This window comes from Lepidochelys kempii, chromosome 14 (assembly GCF_965140265.1).
Source record: "Lepidochelys kempii isolate rLepKem1 chromosome 14, rLepKem1.hap2, whole genome shotgun sequence".
NCBI lineage: Eukaryota > Metazoa > Chordata > Testudines > Cheloniidae > Lepidochelys > Lepidochelys kempii.
Window position 1 is genome coordinate 19,459,425 of NC_133269.1, and position 19,480 is coordinate 19,478,904.

Consider the following 19,480-nt stretch of genomic DNA (forward strand, 5'->3'; position numbering starts at 1 on the left):
TTGCTTTCAGCGTGGCTGGAGCTGGCAGCGCAGGCGCCTCGCGGAGCCGCTCCCGCTCCTTCCACGCGCTGCGCTCCGCTCCGCATTTTCCTGACGTCCGGGTGTGTACCTTATTCTTGGGGCTACCACACTAACTTGTTGAGCTGCGCTGGCCCTAGCGCCTCTTGCCATTGGCCGGTGCGGCATAGCCCCATGGGCGTGCGGGCCGTGTATTGGCCGGGCCGGGCCGTCCATCAGCGAGCGGCGGACTGCGTCAGGTTGGGTTGAGCGGCGTCCCCTTCCCTGCTCAGTGTCTGGCGGCGGCTGCGGCGCCGGTGCGGGCGGAGGGGCGCAGGGAGGGCGGCCCGTTCGCTCGCTCGCTAAGATGGCGGCGGCGGCGGCGGCGGCGGCGGCCGTGGCCCGGCTGGAGGGCCGTGAGTTCGAGTACCTGATGAAGAAGCGCTCGGTGACCATCGGCCGCAACTCGTCGCAGGGCTCGGTGGACGTGAGCATGGGCCACTCCAGCTTCATCTCCCGGCGCCACCTAGAGATCTTCACCGCTGCCCCCCCGCCGCCACCGGCCGGGGCGGACGGGCCGCCGCCGCCTCAGGGGGACGCCGCCGCCGGTGGTGGGGACTTCTACCTGCGCTGCCTTGGCAAGAACGGGGTCTTCGTGGACGGCGTGTTCCAGAGGCGGGGGGCGCCCCCGCTGCAGCTGCCCCGAGTGTGAGTACGGGGGAGCGGGCCGGCTGCAGCCCAACATCCTCTGGGCCGGCCTGGCCGCCCCGGGGAGCGAGCCATCCCCATCGCTCGGGAGCGCTGCCCCTGCCTCTCCGGGGACCCCCTGCTGGAGGGCGGGTGGTGCTGCCTCCGCACGCCGGCTGCCCCGTTTCCATTTTGCTGGCACATGGTGCATGACAGGCAGGGAGTCCTTTCGGTGCAGGGGCCACGCATCATGAACCCCATCGGTACGTCCCCCAGAGCATCCCATCGACAGCCAGCCCTGCAGGGCTCGTTGCAGTCATCCCCGTGAACGGGCTTTGCGGTGGGTCCTTGCTTCCTTGTCCCCCATGCGGGGTGCCCCGGCTGGTGCCCCTGATCTGTGTCCATTCCACCAACATTCCTCTTCCTTTGGGTTGGCCTGTTAGATACAGGTGGCAAGCATAAAATTACAGGAGCATTAGGGCTGTCTTTTGGCCACTAATAACCCTTTTCCCTCTGCTTCTCTCGCACATAAGTGTGCAATAATAGTGCCTTGTGGGTATAAACTAGCCTGCACCACTGCTTGGAGCTATTACTGTTGGTAAACAGAATTGAATACACTCTTGCGTATTGTTTGTGTGTTGCAAAGGAGAACACAAGTTACGTGTTTATCCATGTATCTGGGATTTCAGATCAGCACTAAGCAAATTTTGTGGTCCCATTTGTACTGTTTTAATAAGTTTTTGTTGTATTTTCTGCATCTTCTGTGTAGTTTTAAGACTAGTTTTATATTTGTGGTTAGCTAAATTGAATTATGTTTAAAATATTCATACTCAGAATTTTAACATGTAGTTCTTTAGGTAATTTAACAATGAAGAGAGTTTGCAAACAATATATTCCTTCACTTTTAGCAAATCGTTTCTGCAGAATATTTTTCTGGTGAAGTGTGTGAGGCCTGGTATTTTTAAGGGTGCACTGAACTACAAATATACATTCCATCCTTTGAAGAATTATGTGGGAAAAGTGAGGTGTTTATCACAGTCTGTGCATCCAAAATATTTCAAAAACATAGCGTATCTTAACTAAAATATATGAAAATGTTGTTTTTCATTATTTCCGGAAGAGTAGTTGTAAAATGTTTTAGGGGTGTGTTTCACAGGAAGCATGCTGTCACTGACAGAATCTTGTTACCGCGCAGGTTTTTAACTTTATTTTGGAGAATGAGAGTGTGGCTTTGCTATTTAGATGTTTTTATGCAGTTTAAGCAATTCACCTATAAAAATCATACTTATCTTAAACCTGTGCTTTCTAGGAAATGCTATAATTCTGAAAGGGCTTGTTAAGGAGCTGTGTGTGTAGTGTTGTATAATCATAAATGCAGTTGGATGACTTGTTTGACCTTTAACAACTATAACTTCTATTTTTGCTTTTTTTTCCTATTGTAATAAGCATGTCTGTCATATGGCTAATCTGTTTTTTCTTTTCTTTATAACTGGCTTTTAAAATATTTTTATCTCAGGATATTTGTTAAATACAGGAGCAAGAACGCACTATTTTTTTAAATCTGTGTATTTAATTTTAAACAAGTCTTTAAATTGGTATATGATGTACTGCAAACAGATTTAAAATTAATTTGAGCAACTTAATCTGGTAGCAAATTTCCACTAAAAACCGAAGGTCATCAGAAGCAAAACACATTACAGTCACTGTGTGCTTCTCCTGTTACGTTATCAGTGTGGGTCTTGAATTGTATTTTGCTTTAATCCTTTTAAGTCTGTAATTTGCCACATAATTCTAATGGGGGCAGAAAATGTTAACTTGTGTTCAGGGTAATTTTTACACACATCACAAAATTTTGCATAGTAAACAGAGGGAAATTTTTATATAAGGTTAAATTATCTTATGAGCATAGGCGGAGTTAAGTAAATTTAGTATTTGAAAGTGATTGCAGCAAATGATTGCATGATTATTTGGACTGTACACTTTTAACATTAACTAACTTGAAAGCTTGAAAGTTAAAGTAATATTTCCTGGCTACAGAATGTAATTAAGTTGAGCCTGGTGAACAGGGTAGCACACTTGCAGTCATTATCAGAAATTGTAGAACAACATTGTACGCTAAGTAGATTGTGATTTCTTTGAGAGATGTGAGGATAACTTTTTTAAAACTGTAAGAGCAGGCAAAATTGATAATGTCACCAGTAGGCTGTTGAACGAGATCTGCTTTCTGCTGAATGCTTTTGGATGGCTTATGATCTGTATCATTGCTGAAATATTTAAAAGCCCACTTGTGTGGAAGTTAAGCCTTCAAAAAATGTATAGCATATTTGTAGCTTTCTAAGTTTAGCAAAGTTCTTTTGCAGCAGTGCTTAGGCAAATCTAAAGCAGACATCAATTACTTATACCAAGTAATTACTATGAAATGTTGATGACTAATGTTATTCATTGAAGCCATGTCCTTGAATTTCACTGTGGATTTAAACTGACACATTGAATGTTATCTGCAAAGATTTAAGTAAAAATAAAACTACTTTGAGTCCAGGTGAGCTAAATATATTAAATAGCAAGTTATGTATTTTAATTCAAAAATATATTATAATTTCAAAGTGAGTGATGCAAGTTTCATATCTTCCTACCTATGGCCCAGGTGATTACTCAGACTTAAAAAGAAGAAAAAAAAATCTAGTAAATTGCCCGCAATATTCCTGGCTTGTGATAAAATTGTAGTTTTAAAAATTGTCCAGTGGCAAATATGCTTTAAGCAAATCTGAAACCTGCTTGTCCCCTCGTTTGTTTCAATTTTTTAATATGTCTCAACCTGATTAAGAGGCTGGAGACTAATCCTACATTTCCATTGTTATAAAGAATATTTGTAGATGTATGATATGTATTTCATAAAGATAAAAAATACTGCTGTAAACTTTTACACCAAAGTGGTATTCCACTAGTTAAGGCCTGGAAGTTTACTTGTATTTAAACTGTTACACCTGAATATGAATGTCTTCTGGAATTAAGCTTTGGGATGCTATGGGATAATCTCCTGAATATACGTGTGGGTTTTTTTGTTTGTTGTTTTTGCTGTTAATGGCCACTGTTTTTGTAGGATCTGAACACGTTGTGTGTGTTCAACCAATTGCAGTAGATAACTCAGCAACCTTATTCCCAGAGCAGTTTTGATCTAAGTGCTTGTGCAGTAACAGGGAAGTAAACAAAAATCCAGGGTAGTTTCAAATTCTAGTAAAAGGCCAGGGAAATTGGTGTCCTGATGGTAAAGGGCACAATTAGTAAAGATGAAAGAAAAGCGTTCCCAATTTCTCAGTGGTAATGCAAACAATTAAACTTAAAACAAAAACTAAATACCACAAACCCATCTACTCTTGAAAAAATAATTGAAATGTCTAATTTTTGTTACTGTCCCAGCTGAGCATCTAAAATTACAAGGTTCATAGCCTCTGACTTCAGTCCAATTAATATTTGAACATGATATAATTAACATTTTAATGTTACAGTCCTACCTGTTCCTGGAAGTGGGGAACTGAAATAAAATTTGTCAGTCTCCTGCAGAATACATACCTTAAGAATCTGGGAAAAGGGAAGCTTTGACAGTTTGGTAAACAAAGTGGCATATTTGTTTCAATAATAAAGAGTGGTACAAAGATGAACACCATGTAATGTTTAATTACTGTTGATTAGTTGACTGTCTTAGTCACTGCAACTTTGTTTTGATTATACTTCTCTGAAACTTTCAATCACAATGTAAATGTCTTTTCAGTCAGGAGGCACTATTAATGGGAGCAGTGTGGTTTTTGTTCCTAGGCCTAACAGATTTGCATATATGCTAACTGCATGTCACTTTGCTAGATGAACAAAATGGGGAAAAAATTAGTAGCAATTTTACACTCAACAATAAATAGCGCTTCGCTCAGTATAAGCATTCTGAAGCATGACATAAAGTGTTCAGAAACCTGTTAAACTACTTGAGTTTGCATAGCTTTAAGTAAAACCTGTTGTAATTACCTTTGAAAGACGCACAGTTTGACTTTTTTTATTAAATAGTTTCTAAATTGGCTCCAGTTGAAGTTTGTGTCAGAACTTCCACTGGGTTCATTGGAAATTGGATTGGGCCAATAAATAGTAATGAAATTGGAGAATTGAATTTTAAAGTACAGAATGTATTACATATATTTTTCTCCCATGTTGAGCAGAAATAGAAGGTAAACCTATAACCATAAACCTCTTTCACCTGACAAGGGTGTAGATTTCACCATAGTGCGGTACAAATTTTTTTTATCAGATGAGGACAACTACAGCACATCTAGGATATTGAAAATAAGTGTGATGTAATAGCTGCTGCATGTCTTAATGAAGTAAAATCAGTAGTTATACTTGTAAGAATCACTGTTTTGAAGGAGCCACAAGTTCAGTCCTTCTGTCAGCTGGTCAATAGGAGCTCAAAGTACATTACAGCATTTTAGCAGTTTATTTGAAGAATGAAAATTATCTTTTTTGCTGGGAGTAGAAGCAGTTGGTAACAATGCTGTTAAGTTTTTATAGTATTTTTTTCATACTGCTGTCACTAGTTAGGAATTATTTTTTAGACAGGCAGTAATGCACACTTGAGTGCTTGAAGGTACCTGAAACTTTGGCCTTAAGTGTCCTAATACAACACATCTGGTATTAGTGTATTTTGATTAAACCATAGACTTGTATATCAAGGATTACTGATGGGTTTTGGTATCCTAAAAATGAAGTAATAAAAAATACTATTTAGTATGCAAAATAGTAGTATGAAAATAATGTAGCAAAGCATATAATACTTCCAACTCACTGGACAAGTACAGGTTTCAGAGTAGCAGCCGTGTTAGTCTGTATTCGCAAAAAGAAAAAGGAGTACTTGTGGCACCTTAGAGACTAACCAATTTATCTGAGCATAAGCTTTCGTGAGCTACAGCTCACTTCATCGGATGCATTCATTTCCACTGAATGCATCCGATGAAGTGAGCTGTAGCTCACGAAAGCTTATGCTCAGATAAATTGGTTAGTCTCTAAGGTGCCACAAGTACTCCCTTTTCTTTTTGGACAAGTACAGATATTTGGCACACCACGTAACTCAGTCTCCTCTTCTAGCTGTGAAATAGAACCCCCCCCACAAACTCGCACCACTCTGAAAATTACAAATGTTAAAATATTTATATACCAGAGTCTCACTTATTCTGTGGAGAGGACTAAGTTACACTTTTTAGTTATGGTATGTTGTCCAGGTCTACAGAGGTGGGGCTCTATTAGTGCCATTAAATTACAGCATCTCTCCCATGTATAAAAACTAAGAGGTTCTGTACAAAGAATAAGGCTGTATACACGAACTGAACTTTTACTTGCTGAAAATAACAGTAATTTCACTATCAGTTAATTAGGAAAAAAAATATGAGGCACACCAAAGCCAACACTATTTCAGTGCCCTTTGTTTATTTGGACACTAGTGGATACAATTGCTTGATTTATGTGCCCAAGTCCAGTTATTGTGTAAATTAGGTTCATAATTGCACACATGCGAGGTGAAAAGTGTCACCAGGATTCAGGTAACAGTTGAGATGAATGGGAGGGTAACCTCGCTCTCCTGGCGTTGATGGCCACTGTCTGCAGATTCAGAAGACGATTCTTCTAGTTTTCTTGTCATATGTTCAGTTCATGTTTTAAAGGCTTTCTTGAGGAATATAAGAAGTGAATACTTAGTTTTTTTAGAACATGAACTTTTTATAAAAAATAAGAGTGTCACAGCAACTAGATAAATACCTCAAGCAAGCTGTATTTGACATACGGACAGGGTTTTTGACACCGCTTCCCTAGATAAAATTGTCTGAAAGGTACTCAAAGTTGAAATATTGTTGAAGCCTGTGGTTGAGGTGCATTTGGGGGTTTGATGGGGTGGCTGAGAATTTCATACAGATGACCACTAATTTATCTGTTTAATAATTTTAAGTATAATATTAAGAAAAGTGAGAGTTTTGGCTGTGGCCTATGAATCAGACTTCAGAATTTTTTAGTTTATTTTCTAGAATGGGTAATGTGTTGTCTATTGACAAAAATGACTAATGTTAATTGGGAATATATTTAATTGGAGTTTGTGGCTACTTTAAACTTGTGTGTAGCAGAAGTAGAATCTCGGACATCAAGCACAGTGAAGCCGCACTGCGCTGATCATTAACCGATTAAGGTGCAAAAGAATGTGTTGTGAGTAAAGGTAGAGCACATGCTATTTGAAATGAGACTGCAATGAATGTGATATTTATATAAAGTCTTTTTTATGTAGCAGTTGTCTTTTGCAATATGCAAAAGACAAAATTTCACAATTCAACACTGAGATTATCAATTTGAGTATCTGTTCAAAGTTTTACAGTAATATAAATATTCAGATACTAATCTGTTGGTATGGAGTGCAGTATGCAGTCAGACTAATACAATGTTATACTTTCTGTGTACGTAAATCTGTTTATGGTGCCTTATATCCATGATGTGATAGCGCTCTCAGTATTTCTCTGTAAAATGATTTCACATAGGAGAATTTTACTGCCTTTTGTAGTAAGCTTACTCATGACCATACACCTCAGTTAATTATAAGAGGAAATGTATTCTTTGTATTGTTACATGAATTAGTAGAAACCAGGAAATACATTCAAGAATTGGTAGTTTTTCTGTCCCACTATTATGATTCTAATCATGTGAGAGAAGAGGGATGTTCTTTTGCTTTAGAAGCCGTAAATGTTACAAGACAAATGGAAGACATCTTATATCAGTTTTATAAAGCCTGAAAAATACCCATTGCCTTTCAGAATTGACCAACATACTGTAGAAATACAAGAATGCTTTTGAAATCCCTACTTCACAATTGCATTTTCAGCGTAATACATGCATATAGTAAATATGATGATTTCCTACAATGTGTCTCTTTTGAAATTGAACCATAATGTGTTGGAGGTTTTTTTGTTTTTGGAAATAAGGGAGAAGAGTAACAAACTGTTGTGCATTATATTTCTGTTGCTACTAGATTAATATGGGGAATTTAAGAGGAAAATAGGAAAATAATCACTGTGGTATCTTCCACCCTCCCTTCCAAAATGGAGTAATATTGTATTGTTGCGTTATGCCATGCCTCATCAGGAGAATAGTTATGGCCAATTAGGAACAGTTGTACATAATATATCACAACCCAAAGATGTCAAAGTAATTAGGACATGCCATGTAAGTTTTAAGCCTGAATCAAGGTTGTATTTTAGAAAATTGTCCTCTCCTGTGAAATAATATCATATTGTATCATATCCTGTACTTCTGAGAAGTGTTAATTGTGTTGTGCACAATACAAATATTTTTTTCCTCATATCTATACCAATACTAGACCAGTCAAAGTATGAAAGTCCAGTTGTCTTGTGCTTCTGCTACATATATTGAAAAATACAAGAATGTCTTCAAGAAATTCTAATCTTAACTTTCTTGTCTAAAAGTGTATAAATTTTAGAAAATCAAAGGGCATACGTTTTGAAAAAAGCTTCAACCTTTAGGTCATGCAGTAATCTGAGTCATCTCTTCTACTACATCTAATGAGTTTTTAGTGGACTAAGTGTAATAACTAACTGACATCTCCCATGAAATTTCATGCTAAGTTTTTGAGAAGGTGCCTTTTTATCAACTGCCTCACTTATTTTGACTGTGCAAAGTTGAAATGTAATGACAGTTGTTTACAGTGGTGATCTGCCGCTGAGGAGCTTTTTAACCTAGTTATAGCTTGGGGGGGGGGACGACTTGTTAATTCTGCAACTATTCCTTGTTGGATGGTATTGGAAATGAATGTCATATTCCTTAGTTGAGATTTCCTTCCTGTTTTGGAATGATTGGGGTTTGATAGGTGGGTGTGGCACAGACCCATTGGTGGTTCACTATTCTGTCGGCAACTCTTGGAAGGCCTGACATACTCACTAACCCTAACATACTGTTGTCATAATCTGTGTCTTAACAGGTGTCATGTAAGGTAACCTATACAAATTGTAATATGCTGGTCTCAGAAATCATTGCATGGTATATGTATGGGGTGCGTGCAAAAATTCATAAATGTGTGCTGAAATTAAATCCTTAAAATGTGTTTGACAAGCAGTGCATAAGACCAGTCTGCCCTAGACAAACGAATGTATATTTGTTTTTCAGACAAGCCTGGGTATCAGGCAGAGACGGTGAAGGTATATTTACATATAAGGTAAACAAAGATATCAAGCTAAGAAGTGGGGGAGAAGGCAGTATGGTATCTACACCAAGCAAGAGAGAGAAACTTTTTTATTTCAAAGGTTTACTGGACTATAAGAAGAATGGGAAAGAACCCTGTAGTATCCTTTACCTGAGTCATCAAATAAACTATACACTTTGAGCTCTGTGTGTTGGGGTTATGGCTAAAGAGGAGGCCGGCCATGCTGAAAGGATTGTGGTGAAAAAAACTTCACTGAACGAAAGATTCTAGTTTAAGTTGTGATTTAGTCTCAGGCTATGGCTACAGTAGATAGCTGCAACTGCACCGTTGTAAGATCTCTAAGCTGACAGGAGAGAGCTTGCCCGTTGACTTAATTCATCCATCCCCAATGAGTGGTGGTAGCTAAATCGGGGGGAGAAGCTCCCCACTGACAGCGCTGTCCACATCATCTCTTTAATAGTTTGTAACTTATGTTGCTCAGGGAGTGGCTTATTCACACCCCTGAGTGACTTAAATTAGACCGACATAAGCGGTAGTGTAGACATAGCCTCAGAAGTGTATTTTTACTTTTGTTTGTAATCATTTCTATCCTTATTTCTTTTAGTTGATGTCACTTACACCTATGTCCTTTTGTTAACAAACTTGTTTTACTTTTACTATAAACTAACTCTGTGCTTTGATTTAAGTGGAGGGTTTGGCAGCTCCACTTAATAAGCTGATATGTACTGTTTCTTTAAAGGAACAGCGCACTTGTTAGGGTTTATTGGGTGCTACAGTAAGGAGGGGCTGAACACTGCAGAGAAAAGCATCTCTGAGGAACTTGGTAATTGGAGTTCACTGATTGTTATCTTTTAGGTAAGGTTTTGTGTAGAAAGAATAGTAAATATGGCAGGTGACCAGCTTGGCTTAACAGTGAAATCCTTGCTAATCTTAAACACAAAAAAGAAGCTTACAAGAAGTGGAAGATTGGACAAATGACCAGGGAAGAGTATAAAAATATTGCTTGGGCATGCAGGAGTGAAATCGGGAAGGCCAAATCACACCTGGAGTTGCAGCTAGCAAGAAATGTTAAGAGTAACAAGAAGGGTTTCTTCAGGTATGTTAGCAACAAGAAGAAAGTCAAGGAAAGCGTGGGCCCTTTACTGAATGAGGGAGGCAACCTAGTGACAGAGGATGTGGAAAAAGCTAATGTACTCAATGCTTTTTTTGCCTCTGTCTTCACGAACAAGGTCAGCTCCCAGACTACTGCACTGGGCAGCACAGCATGGGGAGGAGGTGACCAGCCCTCTGTGGAGAAAGAAGTGATTCGGAACTGTTTAGAAAAGCTGCATGAGCACAAGTCCATGGGGCCGGATGCGCTGCATCCGAGAGTGCTAAAGGAGTTGGCGGAAAGCGTCCAGCGGAGGGCAACAAAAATGATTAGGGGACTGGAACACATGACTTACGAGGAGAGGCTGAGGGAGCTGGGATTGTTTAGTCTGCGGAAGAGAAGAATGAGGGGGGATTTGATAGCTGCTTTCAACTACCTGAAAGGGGGTTCCAAACAGGATGGATCTAGACTGTTCTCAGTGGTAGCTGATGACAGAACAAGGAGTAATGGTCTCAAGTTGCAGTGGGGGAGGTTTAGGGTGGATATTAGGAAAAACTTTTTCACTAGGAGGGTGGTGAAACACTGGAATGCGTTACCTAGGGAGGTGGTGGAATCTCCTTCCTTAGATATTTTTAAGGTCAGGCTTGACAAAGCCCTGGCTGGTATGATTTAGTCGGGGATCGGTCCTGCTTTGAGCAGGGGGTTGGACTAGATGACCTTCTGACGTCCCTTCCAACCCTGATATTCTATGATTCTATGACTTGCAGAGTCCTGAAGAGTTTGTTGGCCGGGCAGGCAAGTTGGTGTGTTAGGAAGATGGCACATTACTTAGTAGCCCCAAAGCTCTCACTTACTGACCTTGAGAGGGGTAACACTGCCTCACACTTCTGGGAACCCCAGCAGATCATCAAAGCAAGGTATACGAAATTATGATTTTTTTGTAGCACCTCACATTCCAAGGTAGCAGAGACAGGTTCAAAAATTCTTTTCAGCTCAAACGGTTAAGCCTTTGTAAGTCTCTTCTCATTTGGTTGTGTTATTTGTATCACAGCTTTTAAATGTGCTTCTATTTTGTACTTTTTGCTACAATACTGGAAATGGTATATAAGCTTCTTAGAGAAGCACTGTCAAGTATGGTTTGTTCCACAGTTTAGGTTTCTGTGAGGGGTGGGAAATAAGATTAGATATGTCTTCATGAATAACTAAACTGAATTTAATTTTGTTTATTTTCTCTAGCACCGTTGGAAACAAACATATCACCATTTTATTAGTTCATGAGAACTAGAAAATAAAAATTACATATGCTCGAATGTGCAATCAGTTAAGCACATGCTAATTTTTAAACATAAAAGTATTCTCACTGACTTCAGTAGGACATCTCACCTATCTGTTTGCAGAGTCAGAGACATAGAATAAAAAACATAACTTTATTGGAAAAATGATGAGAAGTTAACTAGAATGAAAATGTGTTCATTTTAATAAACTGAGATATTACTAAAACAGTGAGAAATTTTTAAAAAATATAATTTTGTCCCTCTAACTAGTATATTGCATTGTAAAAGTGAAGTTTGACGTTAGGAGTATGGCATTAGTGACATTAGTAACTATAGGCTTGTTAGCCTGAGATCTGTCCTAGGCAAAATAAAGAAAAAGCATTAGTAGGGGAGGGGATTCAATAGATTAATTATAGTCCCATCCTTTACTTTGTTAGTCACCATGGTTTTATGGAAAAACAGACCTTGTTAAACAGACATGATTTCATTCTTTGAGATTACAAATTTGGTTGATAAAGGTAACTGTGTAGATGGAATGTATTTAAGACTTTTGTGAGGATTTGATGTAGTACCTCACAACATTCTTATTTAAAAAATTAGCCTTCTACAGTATCAATAAAGTGCATATTAAATGGATTAAGAGCTGGCTAACTGACAGATATAAAAAAGTAATCATCAGTGGGGAATCGTCATTGAATGAGAGTGTTTCTAGTGGGGCTCTGCAGGATTCAGGATTAGTGCTCTTCAGTCTTTTCATCAATGATCTGAAACTAAATATAAAATTGGTGCTGGCAAAATTTGAGGATGATGCAAAGATTGTTAGAGTGGTAAATAAGGTTGAGGATAGGACAGTCATACACAGCAGTTGAGGTTGGGCATAGTTTACCAGCCATTCAGACCACATTCAAAGTTATGACTCTAGAAATAAGAAATGGAATGCTAGCCATTCCAGCGTATTGAGGGACTGTATCTGGGAAAGTAGTGACTCTCTGAAAAGGACATAGGGGTCATAGTGGTTAAGCTTCCAGTGCAATAGTGTTGCAAAGAGGATTGGTCTGTTCCTTGAATATATAAACAGGAGTAATAAATGGGAGGAGGGAGGTGAGACTTATACTGGAATATTGTGTGTAGTTCTGGTGTCCAGATTTTTAAAAGGATATTGAATAATCTGAGGATGCAGGAAAGAGCCACAAAAATGATTTGAGGACTGGAGAAAATACTCTCATGGTAAGGCTAAAAAGCTCCAAAAATTTAATTATGAAAAAGAAGATTTTGAGAGGTCGCTTGATTTCAGTGTATAAGTACCTTTACAGAGAGAAAATACCAGATACTCAAAGGCTTTTGAATTTAGAAGAAAAAAACAGAACAAAAGCCAGTATCTGGAAGCTGAAGTCAGACATTCAAATTAGGCACAAATATTTCGCAATGAAGGTGATTAACTATTGGAACAGACTACTAAGGGAAATGGTGGATTCTCCATCTCTTGATGTCTTCAAATGAAGACTAGATGTCTTTCTGGAAGATGCGCTTTAGCCAAATTGCAAGTTATGCGTTAGTCAAACCCAAGTCATGGAGATCAATATGGGGTAATTGGGTGAAATGTGGCCTGTGGATATGTCAGGCCAGGTCTACGCTATAAATTAACAGTTATAACTGCATTGCTCAGGGGCATGAAAAATCCACACCCCGAGCAATGCAGTTACATCAACCTAGCCCCTGGTATAGACAGCACTATGTCATCAGCAGGACTTCTCCTGGTGACATAGCTACTGCCTTGTGTGGATTAACTATACCAGTGATCCCCAAACTTCTTACTTCGTGTGTCCCCGTACCCTTTTCTGTGCTGGGGCCCCAGGCGTAGAGCTGGATGACACTCCCTTCCTGCCCCTCGGGGGGGCTGGCCTGTGTCTCAGCCGTGCTCTCCCCCCCTGAACATTCCTCGGTGCTCCCCGAGGGGTCAAACCCCACAGTTTGGGGACCTCTGAACTACACCAATGGGAGAGGCTCTCCCATTGTTACAGTTGCATCTTCACTGAAGCACTACAGTGCCGCAGCTACACCACCACAGCTACACTAATGTAGCTGCTCTGCTACAGTGTTTTAAGTGTAGATCTGCTCTCAGATTAAGTGCTTCGAATGGTACCGTCTGGCATTAAACTTAGAAATCTATGAAAGAATGCAGTAGATCCTTGCCTAATTATCTCCTGTTGCGTTATAATGAAGTATTTTTCTAAAACAGTGGTTTTCAGTGGCAGTGAAACAGTGGCAGACTGTCTAAGATTTCCAAAGGGATCTGCACCTCCATTTGAAATTTTTTAGGGGTCTGCAAAAGAAAAAAGGTTGAAAACCACTGCTCTAAAGTGAAGTACATCTCTTACCTGTAATAGTAGGCACCGGAGGTAGTCTGGGCTTGCTTTTTCATATCATTCTTGAACTAAATAACATCTAGGTTGGCACTTCTGAGCCCGGCTGCGTGCCTCTATATTTGTCTGCTCTAGATTCAAATTGGTAATTTATACATTTTTCTTAATCATGTAATTTGGCTTACACCAATAAATGTCAAAGATCAGTTGCTTATTAACCGTATAAAAATACAGCAACTCTTGTGGCAAATTCATGAACTGAAATACAGCTGGTAAGGCCAAAACCTTTCTGTTAGTCCTGATACTGGTAGTAAGTCAGGTCACCAAGTAAACAGACTGGAGAAGATTGTTTCTTTTTACACATTTAATGGACATTAAATTTGGATTTTCTAAAAGTAAATAAGAAAATTAAAAAGAGAAGGCATTTATGATCTGGAGGTATGAGCACAGGGTAGGGAATTCTAATCCTAGCTCTGCTTCGGAATTGTTTGCAACAGTGGGCAATTTGTTTAACCTTTTGTCTTTTTTTCTCATCTATAAAATATGGATGATGACTTAACACAAAAGGGTTTTGGGGCGGGGGGCGAACATACAGTGCTTTGAGCATGTAAACTGCTATGTACATGCTAAACATTTTTACTTATAATACCAATATTTTCAGAATTGTAAATCACTCCCTGTGCTTGTTCAGGTCAGAAGAAAAGTATATTTGTGTATCTGAGAGCTGGACTAGAGTATTTGATTTAAAATGTTTGTTAGAACATGTAATTGGATTAAGAATCCAAAACTACTACAGCACAAAAAAAAAAAGTGAAATTGTCATTTAAGCACAAATATTTCTGCAAAAACTTGGACCTGGAATTTTGATATTTTAAGGCTATGGCTCTCAGTGTTATAAAAAGAAAAGGAGTACTTGTGGCACCTTAGAGACTAACCAATTTATTTGAGCATGAGCTTTCGTGAGCTACAGCTCACTTCATCGGATGAAGTGAGCTGTAGCTCACGAAAGCTCATGCTCAAATAAATTGGTTAGTCTCTAAGGTGCCACAAGTCCTCCTTTTCTTTTTGCGAATACAGACTAACACGGCTGTTACTCTGAAAAGTGTTATAAAATGTTACTGTACCAAGCTGAAGCTAAAAATCCTATATGGCTGTGGAGCTACAAGCACTTAGTCAGCTATTCATTTTTTTTTTTTTTTTTTTTAAAGAACTAAAAATGGAGTTAAGGACAGTAAAGACTTAAATCCAGACTGGGTGTGCTAAATAAAGCCTATGAGTGAGAAATATAATTTGTCATTTTATATGGTAATAGGGGGGTGCTTTATGGACAAAACTCTTGCCCCAGTAAATTTTCAGTATAAATCAGACAAAAGAGGCACATGGCGCACAAATCAGATAATTTGGATTTACACAAATGTGTTGGTTCCAGGTGTTACATTTCTTTTAGTTTTGTAAATAAAAGTTAATGTGTTCGGGTGTAAGAATGGTGAAGGATGAAGCAATAGGTTTCAGAGTAGCAGCCATGTTAGTCTGTATTCGCAAAAAGAAAAGGAGTACTAGTGGCACCTTAGAGACTAACCAGTTTATTTGAGCATGAGCTTTCGTGAGCTACAGCTCACTTCATCGAATGCATCCGATGAAGTGAGCTGTAGCTCACGAAAGCTTATGCTCAAATAAATTGGTTAGTCTCTAAGGTGCCACTAGTACTCCTTTTCTTTTTGATGAAGCAATAGTGATTTTGTAGGAAGTGCTTGGAGGAGAACATCTAGGAAGCCTGGAACACAAGAGCCGGGGCGTTAACATGTAGAGGCCACACGTGAGAGGGAGGAGGCAGAAGGAGTTAATAGAGCACAGAACATGAATGGGGAGGTAGTGAGGGATAACTCAATGAACATCCTCATGCAGAGCCTGAATGTAAGGATAAGGAGTTTAAACTTGATTTGGAATGAGCTGGTAAACAGCAGGGGGATTTGATCCAGTGGGAATATAACAAAAGCATCAGACAAGGAAGTTGATTTTTAGCCTCATGGTTAGTGTGTGTGGATTAGAGGGGAGAGAGCAGGTTGCAATAGTCATATGATAAAGATAAAAACATAGGCCAATATTTTTACATTGGGGATGAAGTGGAAGTGGAAGATTTTTTTCTAAATGTTCAAGAGGCAGATGTAGCAAGATTTGATAAGAGGTAAAGATGGAGGGAGAAGTTGAAGATGATGAGAGCTTGAGTGACTGATGTGTGGTTGTCAGCCTAGAAGAGAGTAAAGAGGCTTCTGGTTTCTGGCATTTAATTTGAAGAAATATCATTATTGAGGAGGATCTGGAGTCTCATCAGTCATAAAGGTGGTAACTGCAGCCATAAGAGCAGGTAAGCTCACCCATGAGGGAAGTGTGGTGAGACAAAAGGAGATGCTGTAAATAGGCTGTGGAGGCATGCAAGGGAAAATCAGAATAGCCACTGAAGGCATGTTGGCCATGCAAGAGAAAACAGAGTGCAAAGTCATGAGAGCACTTGAAGGAGAGCTTCTCAAAGTGATGGGAGTTATAAATATTTGTTTAAACTATTAAAATAGTTCAAGAAGGAACTGCAAGGAGCATTGATCTTGGGTGTGTTCCTCCTTACCTCTGGTATTCAGTCAGAAGAAAATTTTATGACTGTTCCTCCTTTGTCCCAAAAGTCAGCTCCTCAGCTGCTTCCTGCCTTTGGCTGAGATGCACCTTCTCGCCTATTTTTCTTGCATCTTGGCCTAAATCTAAATACCTGGAGAAGATCACTGGAAGAAAAGGCACATGTACCCTGATTGCAACTCACCACCACTGACTGCCCTTTTTTTGTAGGGCCTGTTTGTACCTTGTGCTCTAGGTCATTGCAGATCTAGTTCAAATGCAGGCTCTGCTTCAAGGTGATGGTAACATGTTATCTTGGTATGCACCAGGGCCTGTACCTATTCTGTATTCCCTGTGCAGATAGTGCTTGAGCATAGTGCAGACAGGAGGAAAATGACAACTTACAGGAGTTGTTGGGGAAGTAGGATGCAAAGGAGGTGGGTGGCCCTGGTTTCTATTTCAGAACACTCACTTATCACAGAAGGGAGATTTTCTGCCTACAGGGCAGGTGACTGAATAAGGTTTATGCCACCTGCCTACTTTCCTCGTGAAAGGATCCATGTCCTTCACCTGTAAGAGGCTTCTAAAAGTCCTTTAGGATTCTCCCCGCACCCTCTTCAGCTTGGTTGGTGTCCTCCAGTCAGGAGCCACACACATCCTTTGAGTTAAGCAGGAAATAACTGAAGATGCTGAAGTGGTTTGGATCTAGATGACATGTGCTTGTCTACCATTTTGTCATCTGAATTCCTGTTTGATGTCTTGAATAAGTTAGGTCTTCAGGACCACTTGAAGGACCAAAAAAAAATTGCAGGAAGAATTGACACTGCTTACCTTCTATATGGTTGAAGAAGGGAAGAAAAATAAGAGAGTTCTTCTTCCACACCCCTCTATGCAAATGGTAGAAACAGACTGCCACTTCTGATGCACACTTGGCTATGCCCTAGAAATTGTAGAAGCTTTACAGTGGGATTTGTCCTTTAAGGACACCTGGTTAGCAGACCCGAAGGACAACTGCTTCATTTCACTGCATTGTGAGTGAGAGTAGTGTCACTCTCAAGGATCTTTCAGACAGGAAAATGGATGGAGCAGTTAAGAAAAATCTTTGGTTTAGAAGGAGCTCAGATTGCATCAGTAAGCATCTTTCATTTCTGTAGCCACTGTGACAAGATTTTGGACTTTCAAGCTGGCAAATAAAGTCAGCAGGAGTTTAATGTAAATCAGTTGGGAAAAATCTGTCTAAATGCAGTTTGCTGCCTCCACAGACATGTCAGCATAAGTACACACAGCGCTGGTAGTCAGCATGACATACCCCAAATGCATCAAGAGTAATGCCCTATTGAAGGAAGCAATCTATCTCTTATGATGCGTGAATGTTCTGGTCTGACTGATTGGGTCCATCGGGGAAGTAGACACTGTCCCGTGACACTGTCCCATTGATGAGCTCCAAACTTCGACAGCCATCAATTCACCTCTTTTTGTCTTGGGGCCCAGTCACCAACTGCAGCGGATTCTGGTCCCAAAAAGGAGGGACCCGGGATGCTTTTTTGTTCAACTAGAAAGGATTGATGGTGCAAGCATTTCCATCTCCCTTTTCTGCTTCTTTTTTTAATATATAAAATTAATATAATTTTATGGAAGCACTCAGAGGCCCTAGACAAAATGTTGACCCCGTTGTGTTCTATGCTGTACAAATACATATTAAACAGTATTGGTCTTGAAGAGTTTGCAATATAATCTTAGCTAACTTTTATTAAAATCACCTGAATTAGGGAACCCACAGTCATACAGTCTGACTTACAATGATGTCTTTGAGTGCTAGCTTACTGCCTTTTCCTTACAGCAAGTTTGTAACCACATCACTTAGATCAAGGGTAAATACTATGGTTTAAAATAGTTACCTTTTCAATATGAGTATGTGTTTTGAAATGAAGGCAGAAATGAGTTTTGAGTTTAGGGTAGGCTTTTCAGTTGTAGTTATTCATTCAGGTTTCTAGATATTGATAATCCCAACAAACAGATTTTGGACCTGAAAACCACAGTGCATTTGTCAGTTGAAATGATCAAATAACAAGCACATTGGCAACATACAGGAAGGAGATGCAGTAGGTAAAAACCACAGAACAGCTTCAGTTGTTTGTTCTCTTAAAAATTGAAGTGTAGGCCTTTCTGCTTTTAAAAAGTGTTGCTGGTACTGGCCTGTTCATAAGATTGAGAAATGCAACCAATTCATATTCCCAGCATGTCCCAGAATTGTTCAAACACAATGTCAAAGTGAGCAGTGAATAGAACTGGTCAAGAAACAGTTTAGTCAGAAAGTGCTGATTTGTCAAACCCAAAATGATTAAAGAAAACTGTTTGGGTTTGACAGATTTTCTCTGTTTCCATATTGAAATCTGTGAATGTCCAATTTTTCAGTAATAACGTAGCTATCTTCCAGGAAACAGCATATTTAAATGTTGAAATTATATTTTGATCAAGCATGCTTGCTGTGGATGAGCCTTTTTCTTCTCAACAGGAATTTTTACAATGTGGAATGGCAGTTAGGTAGTGGCATGATTCAGCCAGCCATGCCCTACAGAGAGGGTACTGGCGCTGTATCTCTGGTGGCAGCACAGGACTCTGTTCAGACACTCCATGAAGAGTTTCAGCAACAGTGGCGCTGTATGTTTCCTGTGTCTTATTACTTATTAGCCTTGGCTTGGAATATGAAATAGGGCCTTTATTAAAGGATTTACCAGTTACCTGTTCTTAGAGAAACTGAAATAAAAATGCCCCCTTAAATGCAATCCCTTACCCTCAGAAACGGGGACCAAGTTCCCAATACACAGGCTCTGCTTTAATCAGGGCCCAGGCAGACACTCACCATAGTTTCCAGAGGCAGGGGAAATTACTTCCAAATAGTCTCTGACTGGCTTCATTCTCCAGTAATGTCCACTTTGTATGAGCCATCATGATGTTGGGCTGTGAAGCTCCTCCCAGAAGTTTCAGGTTGTCCCTGTTGGTTCCAGGCTTTCCTTTATCAAATCCTTCCTTGGACATGATGGGAGGTTACATTTCTCACCCTAGTACTATTTCCTCTTTATATCCTGCCCCATAATAAACTCCTGCTAAAGCTTTCTGCCTTTATGATTGGCAACTGGCAGTTTCTTTAGATCAAGGCAGGTTGATCTTCCACTTCGAGGAAGCCCTTTCTTGCTTGATTGGGTGTGGGGTCTGTACAGAAAGAGCATCAGTT

General features: G+C 39.9%; 1 protein-coding gene across 2 annotated transcripts in view; it reads left to right on the forward strand.

Moving 5' to 3' along the window:
* Positions 1–247: 247 nt before the first annotated feature.
* The window catches only part of FOXK2 (forkhead box K2), a 64,481-nt gene continuing 45,248 nt past the window's right edge, over positions 248–19,480 (forward strand). The window contains exon 1 of one of the 2 annotated variants that reach the window (XM_073311249.1): positions 248–705. In XM_073311249.1, coding sequence (XP_073167350.1) covers positions 365–705 — 341 coding nt within the window. In that variant the 5' untranslated portion in view covers positions 248–364. Of the gene's footprint in view, positions 706–8,460; positions 8,927–19,480 lie in introns of those variants that run through there. The other variant, XM_073311251.1, reaches the window with a different exon arrangement.